The sequence below is a fragment of the Malaya genurostris genome, chromosome 2, assembly GCF_030247185.1.
Source record: "Malaya genurostris strain Urasoe2022 chromosome 2, Malgen_1.1, whole genome shotgun sequence".
Classification (NCBI taxonomy): domain Eukaryota; kingdom Metazoa; phylum Arthropoda; class Insecta; order Diptera; family Culicidae; genus Malaya; species Malaya genurostris.
In genome coordinates, this window is record NC_080571.1 from 209,051,505 (window position 1) to 209,064,063 (window position 12,559).

At 43.2% G+C, this 12,559-nt stretch overlaps 1 protein-coding gene across 2 annotated transcripts; it reads right to left on the reverse strand.

Moving 5' to 3' along the window:
- Positions 1 to 796: 796 nt before the first annotated feature.
- Positions 797 to 2,485, reverse strand: LOC131427321 (COP9 signalosome complex subunit 4). 2 transcript variants are annotated; one of them, XM_058590393.1, is made up of 5 exons: positions 2,448 to 2,485; positions 2,194 to 2,395; positions 1,874 to 2,129; positions 1,135 to 1,811; positions 797 to 1,074 (listed from the first exon to the last, which is right to left on the reverse strand). In XM_058590393.1, the coding sequence occupies exons 2-5, from the start codon at positions 2,354 to 2,356 to the stop codon at positions 941 to 943; spliced, it is 1,230 nt and encodes a 409-aa protein (XP_058446376.1). In that variant the 5' UTR covers positions 2,357 to 2,395; positions 2,448 to 2,485; the 3' UTR covers positions 797 to 940. The 2 variants fall into 2 exon arrangements, with proteins under 2 accessions (XP_058446376.1, XP_058446375.1); XM_058590392.1 differs by having other exon boundaries at positions 2,194 to 2,466.
- Between the last annotated feature and the right edge of the window lie 10,074 nt (positions 2,486 to 12,559).

Genomic DNA, 12,559 nt, shown 5'->3' on the forward strand with positions numbered 1-12,559 from the left:
AGTATTTGTACGTAATTTTGAGAAATAGTGATTACGGAAGATAGGCATGCATGAAACTCTTCCGTGTTATTCTCTATAGTTAAGATATAGCTACATTTCCTTAGAGGGTGCCTCTTACCCCTACCCCTACTACAGAACTACACACGGTACAAATAAAACTAATACTGACGCTAGCATTCGAATGGAAGAAAATATAAAAAATAGTTAGTTATTGTTTTGTTCCTGAAAAAAAAAATTAAATATAATACAAAGCTTCCACTCCTAAATATGGCTTATAATAGTTGCAAGTTCTTCGACGCGAAAGGTTACCAAAGTAAATCTTCTAATTGGTTCTTTCGCTGATATCGGGTGAAGAATGCGAAAATGGTTTTTTAAACAATGCGTCATTTCAGTTTTTACCCCGAGTTGGCGGTTCAATGCATAGGGCACTGGTCTTTACAAATCAGTTGTCGTATGTTCGAGTCCCGACCTGGAAGGATTTGTAGTGTCAGTAGAACCCGTAGCACCAAGAGATTTTTATACACATTATTATAATATAAAAATTTGCCTAATTTGTTTCGATTTAGGATATTTTGTTTTGTTATGAAGAATGGACAAACAATTTTAAAGGTTCGAATTTCCGGGCCCGGAGGGAATACTTCCTTTCCCCTTCTTCTCTCGGTGGCCCTGTGCGCAATCAAGTAACAAGAAAATCATTACGTTGTGACTTTAATAGACTGTTTTGGCATTATAGTATATAGTTCTGTTCACTCATACGGACATAATCGTAAAAACTGGTGAGCATATCTTTCAGACATTTTTAAAAACGTTTTATAAAAACGATTAATTTTATTCTGCGATTCACTGCTGCGGACAGTTCTATATATTCTCATTATTTAGGATTATTATTTTTGCCGTTTAGAAGAAACCTTCTTTAAATCCGAAAATTGTTCATCCTTATTCAGGTGCACATATCTTCATCCATTATTTTGTTAATCCATTCTGGTTCAGCAGCACTGATTTTTTCAATTAATCCGTTCACTTGATAGCAAAGGCTTTGGATTTGTTTGTCCCACTGCGGTAGTATTTCACGTGCTAAAATTAAGTTAAATATGTTAAGGATGTATCAAAAGATATGTTGGCTAATCTACACACTTTCGAAATGAACGACACCATCAATTTGATCAATATAGCCGTTCATACGACCTTCGGTTATCATTTGACTGGCAATTCTTTCCGCCTTATGAGGCGGTATTTCCAACAGTGATCCCAGTTCCTCAAATGTAATGTTGTTGTATAATTTACTAGCAGATAACAGATTGTGTTCGAATACCGCACGATCGAGGATGGTAGAACCATCAATGGTGCTAGCTTTCTGATGAGCTTGGAGTAATGCTTCAAAATCTTGCAATTCCGATCGTCGAATAATGCGGTCCAAGTACATCTTCTCTAGGATAGAATATGCAGGAAGATGTTGACAACGCTCATCCTTGAAAAGAGTAGCCAACATTCGGGACCGTTGTTGGCCGGCCGAAGCAAGAACGGTACAAATAAGTGCTTTTTTCAATGCAGTCATGCGTTCACCTTCTTCGACAATAGTGCGATAGGATAGTTCGTTGTAGCGTTGAGCAGCTTCAATAAATTTACGACGGTAATCCAACACTCGAGCATAGCAAACTTTATACAATATTTGTAGTTTTTCATCTTTCGTATCCGCTTGAAGAATAGAAGCACGATTAATGAATGCCTCGGCTTGAACTGGGTCCTCGTCTTCTAAGTATAATCTAGCGATCTTCAAATACGTCTCTAGTTTATAATCTAATGAATAAGGTCTATAAGGGAATAAAAATTTGAACAAGTTCATAAATATTTATGAAATGAATAATCTTCATACTTTTGTCCGGTTTCAAGTGGTATTCCACCAAGAACATTGGCAGCTTCCTTCCAATTCTGATTACGTTCGTATATCTGTGCCAAATGTTGCCGAATGCTAGCGACTTGCTCCTCGAATGAAATTACACGAGGTTGTACTTTATCCAAAGTGAAATGTGATACCGCTTTCGATATGTCATCCGGAAGTTTGGTTAAATGAGAACTCACATCAGATAGTATCTGTCGAGAGATTACAAGACTTACATGCTCATTGACAACTATAATCAAAGAATATTACTGCATCAGAGAAACATTTAATCAACTTTAAATAGCAATTCTTACTTGCTTCAATGAACAATTTCAAAGTATCCACAAGTTCATTGCCAGTATTAAGTAATATCTGATCCAACAATGCACGGTATTTGTCTGCTTGTTCTTTATGAATTCCGGATGAGTTCGTTAGTGCAGCAAGCTGATTACGGAGCGTTGTAGCAGAAAAAGCCATACTTCTTAAAATTACTAACCTGTAGGCAGTTTTACTGATCTAAAACGAATTTATCATAATTAATGTGAGAAAATAACAACTTCTAATTCACCTCCAATGCCGAATAAAATTCAAAACAAAAAAGTACCGTGTTCCCATCGAAATTATAACGTTTGGCCAAATATAAAAGAGCTAACTTCACTTCATAAGAGCACTGTCATTTACACGCTGCCAAAAATAATTAATATTAAATACTTCCCGCATAGCGTTTTGGCTACCTGGGCAGCCATGGCCACCAGACGGCTACCAAAATTGATTCAATGACGGCTGTCAAATCCAATTTGACAAAACAAAGTCGCCTGTATCCAAGTTAGCCGAGCGTTTTTATCTTCTCACCTTCGCTGAAAATGTCAAAGATTTCAATGTGGAAAAATCCTGGTGGATACGGTTGTATCGTTTGAGTTGTATTTCTGGCAGCGGTGAGGCAGTCGGTCACCAGAATGTCTGCCAGCCATATTTTTCCAGCTGGCAGCGTTTAGTCAGCCATCTGGCAGCCATGCATATGCGGGCTGCCTCACCGCTGCCAGGAATACAACTCAAACGATACAACCGTATCCACCAGGATTTTTCCACATTGAAATCTTTGACATTTTCAGCGAAGGTGAGAAGATAAAAACGCTCGGCTAACTTGGATACAGGCGACTTTGTTTTGTCAAATTGGATTTGACAACCGTAACTGAATCAATTTTGGTAGCCTTTTGGTGGCCATGGCTGCCCAGGTAGCCAAAACGCTATGCGGGGGGTTGTTCCCCAATACCCAGTGAAATTCGTCGACCCGCATAAGTCCGATCATCGGTCCGATTATCGGACCGATTGAGCACGATATGGGGCCGATCGTAGCGCTTCGATCGGCCCGCCATCGGACAATTCTGCACCATTTGCATCAACCGCGACGACCTAAAAAAGTTTTATGTTTATATTATGTATCGCTATAGGAACAGAGCGAAGGAACATCAAACAAGGCATTTTCGAGCCGACGTCTCCCGGATAGGGTGTGAAATACATACTTTTGTTTCGATCATAGAGGCTTTAACCTTAAGGTCATTCGCCTCTTAGGGCCAGAAAAACTCTAACCCTATGTTCGGAGTTGGAAACCCAACCCCGATATATCCCATCCCCTGAGAATCAGACATCCGCTCTCTGCTTTGATATTTCTTCACTCTTTTATTCTACCGATACACTACGTAAGCTCGAAACGCAATCAAAAGCTTTCTTGCACGATGCGTCCGATGTTCGGATTTACTGGGTACATGGGTTTAGCCCAGAAAGTTAATATTAAGAGCGTTAATATTTTCTAAATTTTATGCAGATTTCTACAGATTTCACAAAAAAATACGACAGAAAAATTAAACTTTTCCGTTTGAGACATTTCATTGCAGTGGCGAGCGGTAACGTATTTGTCAATAATATGTAAAGCCACGTTCATACCATTGATATGATAGTAATAACGAATTTCTAGATTTTTGACGTTCCGATTTTAGTCTCTTTAAGATTGCGTCGTGATAAGGTCCTTTACAAACTATTAACAATGTTCCATTGACACAGCAGATAGATTTCAGCAAGATTTCCTCGAAAGATATTGTTTTCTCTCACTTCGCAGGTGTGTGGGGCAACACTGCATGACCGTGCGCCACTCTACATGTCATACTTCCTCACACATCAAACGGACAGCAACGCTGCTTGATTGGCGCGAGCCAGCATTACAGGCACAAGTTTCGAGCAGGTAAGACGTGCATCATTGTCCAGATCGGTAATCTGCGCAATAGGTGATTTCCCGAGTTAAACTGCAGATTACACATTTGGCGACCGTGGCAGGTTCACCCCATAAGCTTAATTTAAATAAAAAAATCGGACCATAATCTTTGTTTCGTAGTGGTTAGAATCGGAAAATCACCTATCGCGTAGGAAAAAAAAAACTAGTTCATTTTGTACTATGAAAAAAAAAGTATTCGATTACAATGGTGACATGAAAAAAATAAGGGGCAGATTGTGAATTCAACTTGAGACGAGAGTTTGCTTTCTTTTTTTTCACATATAACCCAAGTTGCGAAAATAGCGTCTGATATATACGGAGAACACTAGATATTTGCAAGTGTGTATCAATGGAAAAAAAGCAAAAAAACAATAGAAAATGGCGAGTCTAGAGGACCGCTATATTTACTGGAAAATATGTTACAAGAACAACATTTGTGTTAAGCGTGTTGTGAGGACCGCGTAGTGGGCTTGGAGGGCCACAAGTGTAAAGCGAGTTGAGAGAACCGCTTAGTAGGTATGGAACAAATAGTAATAAAGAATAATGAATTGAGTAATCTCAAATTCTAATCATGTTCGAATAAAGCGAGTTAAGAGGACCGCACAGTAGACCTGAAATTATTAATCCAAAGTATGATAATCGCTTGCAGCTACATTTGTACAACGCGTGTTGTGAGGACCGCAATCGAAGCTTCAAAATTTTCCATGAAAATGAATAATTCAGGCTACAAACAGTAAATCAAAGTTAGATATACGTAAGCAATAGATTATGGAGGAAACCAGATGGAAGCAATATAGCCCTTTATTTATTCGTGAATTTTTTGTTTGTGGATTGGAACAACAAACACAATAAAAAAAAATTTCTTTATTCTCTTTCTAGAATAGTATATTTCTATAAGTAAAAAAAATCTGCGATACCAGAATGTCTTCCACGGGGAAATATGTCCGCGCGCCAGCTCTAAATTCTTCAAACAGTGATTCAGATGAAACAGGGTATGACTGGAATGACTCAGGAAAATATGTTCGAGCTCCTCACCATGCGCAACAAGATTTTCGAGGTTATTTGGTGAATGAGATGGATAATAATTTCGATCATTACCAGCAGCGATTAGTTGAATCGAATTCGCTAGAAGCAAAAGTAGTTGAGCTGGAAAACATAATTAAAAATATACAAAACGCACATTCCAACTCTTCAGCAAATAACTTAATTACCCACAATGTAAATACATCATCCTGTGTGAGCGAAGGCGTCGTTCGATGGGACAACATCAAGCCGTTTCCGAAAAATGTACCGGCTTCCAAGATGTGGGAGGCATGGATTCGTTTCAAAGAAGATTTCGAAATAGCAACTTCACTTTCGAACATTACGTCCTCAAAGCGTCGCGTTGAACTGCTTCTTTTAACCATGGGTGATGAACTGAAAAGTATTGTTCGAGCGGCCAAATTACGACCTAGTTCGGAGGGTGACAATCATTATAACATCTTTGTAAGCAACATCGATCATTATTTGAAGTCCATGACAGATCCTGCAGCTGAGCATGAGGCATTTTCGAATATGATGCAAGAAGAAGGAGAGTCAGCTGTGAATTTTCACGCACGGCTTACAGAGAAGGTCCGCTTATGCGATTACAGTGTAGTCGACCAAGATCGATTCGTACGGACTCAGCTTCTAAGAGGTCTCCGAAATCAAGAACTGAAAAAGGCAGCTCGCACTTACGGCCATGATTCTAACTTGATTGTCCAATCTGCCACACGCGCCGAAGCTTTTCAGGCTGAGTCTGCTTTAAAAGCAATCGAGCCGAATGCTCTGGCAGTCAGTTGCAACAGATATCAAGAACACCGAGTCGAACAGAAGCGTCGAGAGGGGGACTACCGCCAGTCGGGAAACTCGTTTAAAAGATTCGATTCAAGAGAACAATATAATGCGAATCGATCAACAATAAGTCGTCGGATGAGGTGTTCTAGATGTCATCGTTTGTCCCACAGAGGTGATAAATGTCCAGCATTCGACAAATTCTGCAATTCCTGCGGTAAGCGGGGACATTTCGCGGTAGCTTGTCGCAAAGATCGCATCAACGCTGTCAGAAATGAATATCAAGCAGCTCGAGATCCTGTTGAAGAAGATAGCAAAGTTCAGGTAAAAGAATAAATAAAATATTAAACAAAAAATTGTAGCGTTATGTTAAGGATTTGAGTTAAGTCATGGTGAGATGCATATAAGGAAATTGAATCAAGCGTGTAGACAGAGTAAGAAAAAATTAGTGCAACTGGGTGCACTGCTCCTTTTGACAGAATCCGAAAAAGAGATAGCGTATCGAACGATACTCAGTTGATCTTCCGGCGTGCTCGAGTGGATACGTGTTCTGTGAGGGCCGTTTTTTCTTCGCCTTTGGCGGCCATTGCGCGGAACGCGCTTCGGAGTGACGAAGGTTTTGGATTTGTGCGGCCGGCTATGATGTTCGGCGGGATTGTGCAGTGAAAGGCCGGCAAAAGTCACGCGGAAAAAAGGTCGGGTCAATCACCCGCGAGGCAATTAACGGAGGTCATCCAGGCAGAAGCAGAAGATCGAGGCACGTCAGGTGAAGCGGGCGGCACCCTCAATTGAGGCACTCCGCCATTGTAATCTGGGATCGCGTGTGCGGACGGGAGGAAGGTTCCTCGTTTCTGCCCATCTACAAGCACGGGCGAGCATACGAGAATTCTGCCGCTAGCCGCGACGGAGATTGACGGCGCCGAGGCCGGTAGGAAGGACAACCAGGGAAGCGAAATCCAGACAACAGTTCCGGCATATGCACAAACGGTCATGATTTGCATGATTGGTGGCGTTGGTGCAACCGATGTAATGAGAACGTGGACTTCGGAAACAGGAGTGAATGCTGAAGTGACACGGGTAAGTCTGCACAATCATTTCCTTGCATCTCATTAGTCCCAGTAGTATGTGACGTTTATTGGTCAGCGGATCACAGTACATTGCCAACGTGGCGAGAAAGTGGCATGCCATGCCCCAGATAGAGTAAAAGAGAAAACTTTAACAATGGCGCCCAACCAAAAAACCCATTTGTTCGGGTTATGAAAATGTACTCCTTTTGGCTAGCGTACGTTTTCGGTTAAGCGATACGACGCATGACACACACCCTTTTTAGACTCAGTTGGCAAAATTAAAAAATAAATAAATCCATATAAAGTAAAGATATTACTAGTTTGCGTTTTGATTTGTTAGTTAGGTTAAATTCTGTTGATTGGCTTTAGTTTAGTTCACTATCTAACGATGGAGATAGATCCATTACATTTAAGTGAAGAGGAGTTAAATTATGAACTCGCTCTTCGTAGTATCACTGGCCTTGGGCAAATCACCCGTAGGGGTAAATGTGCCCGTTTATTGAAGGCTTTTGAAGAAGATTTAAGGCGGAAGCGTCTTTATACGACTTCTAGTCACGTTATGAGTGATGAAAGCAACATTAATGCTTGCGCATCACGTCTGAAATTATTGCTGGCACCAATAGACTCAGCAATTAAGAAACACGATATTGGTTTCTTAGAACAGATAAAATCGCGATTACGTCACTATCGAAATCGTTTAGTTCGCATCGATCCGCCTCCGGTCGCGCTTCGGGAAGAATTTGCTAGTGTTCAAGCGTTGATAGCCGCTTTATTGGAAGAAGTTTACACCGCGTTAAACATGTCAGACTTGTGTCAAGTGAGTGATCGAAACTGCAGTTCCAAAGAATCAAATAACTCAGTGCACATAATGCAAGGGGCATTTGGCGTAGCGGAAAATCATCAGAGTTCGCAAGCAACGCACGGACAGGAAGGAGGTGCAGGCGCCCTCGAGAAGAAGAAAGCAGAGCAAGTTGCTAGCAACAAGGAAACACAAATGGCTACGTTTGCATGGCAGCAAACGGAAAGTAACGAAGCTACTGGCTCACCCAGAGTATCATCACCTATCGGAAGAGGACGAGGTCGTGGACGTAATTTCGGAAATTGGCAACCGGTGTGGCCTTCAACTCCACACAAGGAAGCGGATAACTTCAATCCAATATCCAATCAAGACCAATATCACCACTACGGAAGAACGGGAAGCACACCGCCATCCCCTCATAGAGAGTATCCGTCACAGGAAGAAAACAGAAGGGACGACTCAGCAGACTACAACCGCATACGAGACGAGCTGCTGACACACCTATTACGGAGAGACAGGCAAGAGAGGCAGGATACGCACAGAAACCCTAAAGCCATTCACAATTGGCCATTCAAGTTTCGCGGTGAAAAAGATACAACATCGCTCAACACATTCTTAGATCGCGTAGAGTGTTTCGCTCGGTCCGAAGACGTTTCGGATGAACTGTTATTGCGATCCATCAAACATCTACTTCTGGATGACGCACTCGATTGGTACGGGCGAGCTTTTGCGGAAGGAACGTTGCATACGTGGCGTGGCTTCAAGGAGCAAATACGACGAGAGTTCCTGCCCAGCAGTTATGCGCAGATTCTGAGAAATGAAGCAAATTCTCGGTATCAAGGTGCAAATGAATCGTTTGCGAAATTCTTCAGGGATATATCAGCACTGTTTCGGTTCGTCCAGCCAGCGATGTCACCAGAGGAGAAATTCTTCATCGTGAAGAAGAACATGAATACGGAGTACGCATCGATTGTTGCAGCTGCGAGACCTCAGTCGTTAACCGAAATGGCGGAAGTCTGTAACGAGTTCGACGAGACGCGCATTCTTCTGAGCCGTCATCGCAGGACACCGATCCCACACTACGCGCTGCTTGAGCCGAGCCTAGCAACGCCAACACCTTCACAAAGAGAGAGAACATACGGGAATACAGGACAGTTGCAAAGGTTCAACAGAGTACACGCAGTGGAGTCAGCCGAATTTCGAGGACAACAACTGTATGATGAGCCGTACGACTCGATGTCAGCAGCTGGAGAAGAACAAGATTGGACACAACAACTGGAGATGATATGCCAGCAAGTAAACGCATTAAAGGCTCGCTTTGAGAGGAGAGATCATCGTCAAAAGGCGACGCAAGGGTTTCGTGTACAACAGCCACAACCGTCGAGACAATCTAATCGGTCGGAAGCGAACAATAATCGTAGAGAGCAACAGTCAGCGATCTGCTCCCAAGAAGCACAGGACGAGAACAGATCAGCCCTGCTTCGCTGCTGGAATTGTGATACGGAAGGACACAGATTTATGGACTGTCCAAAACCACAAGCCATACTGTTTTGCTATCGATGAGGGAATCGCATCCTCGCAAGAATTCTACAGTCCCTCATCATTTCCCGAGCTTCGGCACATCAACTCTATCAGAATCAACACAAACGGAGACAACCGGCCACATGCCGACTTCACAGTTCTTGGCAAACAGTTAACAGGTTTGTTGGATAGCGGAGCAAACTGTACTCTAATCGGAGGAGCCGCGATAAAGATCATCGACGAGCTGAACTTGAAGCGAGGTCGACTGAAAGGCGGTATCCAGACAGCAGACGGCACAAAACACACCATATCCGAGTTCGTTAAGCTGCCTATAGCATACAACGGCCGTCATGAAACAATTCCGGTGCTACTAATACCTTCACTGCCCGAGTGTATTATACTCGGCATGAATTTTTGGGAGAAGTTTGGAGTTCGAGCGGTGTGCAACAAGATAGACATGTCATCCGATGAGCAGAATAACAATGATGAGCCCATGAGAAAGCTGTCAGACATGCAGAAAAGACAATTAGACACGGTAATAGGAACGTTTCCAGTGAGTGAAAAGGGACGAATTGGCCGTACAGATAGGTACACGCATCGCATCGACATCGGAGATGCCAAACCGAAGAAGCAGCGCTGTTATCACATGTCGAAGTATGTCTTAGACGAAGTGAACAAGTAAATTGATCGGATGATAGCGTTAGATGTCATCGAGGAGGCAGTGTTTTCGCCATGGAACAATCCGCTCGTTGCCGTAAAGAAAAAGACAGGACAGTACAGAGTATGTCTAGATGCTCGCCACTTGAACTCGATCATGGTTAATGAAGGACATCCGATTCCGCAGATCGCCTCAATCGTCAGCAACCTCAGTGGATGTTTCTACATATCGTCGATTGACTTAAAAGATGCTTTTTGGCAGCTACCGCTGGAAAAAGAATCTCGTCCGTTAACTGCATTCACTGTTCCCGGTCGGGGCCACTTTCAGTTCAAAGTTGTACCATTTGGTCTGTGTACGGCGAGTCAAGCACTAGCACGGTTGATGACACATCTTTTTGCTGATCTGGAACCGCAGGTTTTTCACTATTTGGATGACATTATCATCTGTTCGCGCAGCTTCGAAGAACATCTGGTAACACTGAGGAAGGTAGCAGACAGACTGCGACAGGCAAATCTCACGATATCCCCGGACAAATCCAAATTCTGCCGTCAGGAGCTGAAATATTTAGGCTACGTCTTGAATGAAGACGGATGGAAGGTAGACAACGAAAAGATCAATTGCATCGTGAATTTTCCCTCACCGCAAAGCAGGAAAGAAGTTCAGCGCTTTCTTGGATTGTGCAACTGGTATAGAAGGTTCATCGAGGATTTCGCTCGCATTGCTGTACCACTGACCGAGTTAACGAAAGCTAAAATCAAGTTCCGATGGACACCAGTAGCTGAAGACGCTTTTGTGAAGCTAAAATCGATGCTAGTGTCAGCACCAGTCCTGGCGATGCCCGATTATGCCAGACCGTTCAACATAGCCTGCGACGCCAGTGACGTCGCCATTGGAGCCGTCCTAACGCAAGAAACAGATGGAATCGAACACCCAATAGCGTACTTTTCTCAGAAACTGTCATCCTCCGAACGAAACTACTCGGTTACGGAAAGAGAATGCCTAGCGGTCATTCGAGCAATTGAAAAGTTTCGTGGATACGTGGAAGGCGTCAAGTTCACGGTATTCTGCGATCACGCTGCGTTGTCGTACTTGAAGTCAATAAAGAACCCTACGGCGTTAATGTGCAGATGGATCCTTCGGTTGAACGCGTTTGATTTCGACATCAAATATCGTAAAGGATCGTGCAATGTAGTTCCGGACGCATTGTCAAGGATAGTAGCAACGATTACGTTCTCCACCAACACTAGTGACGACAATTGGTACATCCGTCTCGCAACAGGCGTAACGAAGCAACCGGAGAAGTTCCCAGACTTCTGTATCATGTCCAACGAACTCTTCAAGAATTGTCGTTACAGGGATGAGCTGGGGCAGATCACGCACAAATGGAAGAAGGTAGTTCCGAGGGACGAACGAGCGGAAATACTAAGAAAATTTCACGATTCGGTCACAGGAGCGCACTTAGGATTCCAGAAGACGCTACAAAAAATCCAGACAAACTTCTATTGGCCGAAGATGCAACAGGACATCGCTCGTTACGTGCGTAGCTGCAAGGTGTGCAAGGCCAGCAAAGCGCCGAATTATCGCATGATGCCAGATATGGGAAAATTGAAACCTGCTAGAATCCCATGGGAGTTAATTTCTTTAGATTTTGTCGGTCCATTCACCAGATCGAAGAAAGGAAACACAATCATCTTGGTAGTAGTGGATTGGATAACAAAATACGTGATCGCGGACCCCATGCGCAGCGCAGACACTGAGGCAATGATTAACTTTCTTGAGAAGGAAATCTTTCTGCGATTTTCACGTCCAAGGATTGTTCTGACGGACAACGGGAAACAGTTCACATCGTTGGCATTTCGCTCTTTGCTCAAGCGGCACAACACTGAGCACATGACCACAGCGTATTATTGTCCGATGGTGAATAACGCAGAACGCGTGAACCGTGTTTTGATAACCTGCATTAGAGCACTCTTGAACGAAGATCACCGGACATGGGATGAGAATCTGCCTTCAATCGTGGCAGCAATCAACAGTGCAAAGCATGAAGTCACAGGAGTAAGTCCACACTTCGCCAACTTCGGCAGAGAGCTGATTCTACACACCGATCTCTACAGACAGCAGGACCTCAACACCCCGGAGGACTTGAAGCTGGCACAAGATCTTCGGTTATCGAATCTCAAGCGGATCCAAGAATTCATGCTTCAACGAATTAGAAACTCACACGAAAAGGCAAAGCAACGGTACAATTTGCGCACAAGAACGGTGTCGTTCAAAGTCGGCGACTTAGTTTGGAGAAGATCGTTCGGATTATCATCTAAGGCAGACCACATCAATCAGAAGCTAAACCCGAAATTTGTACCAGCAATCATTCGTAAAGTTCTAGGCACCAACCTATACGAACTAGAAGACGTTCCATCCGGCAAGGCAGGGAGATTTCACGCGAAAGACATCAAATCAGATTAAAAGCGATTAGCACAGCTATGTCCACAGGCTACGCCTGTCAACGATGAGCTCTACTCACAAAACACCGTTAACGATCGGGATAAATCGTAGA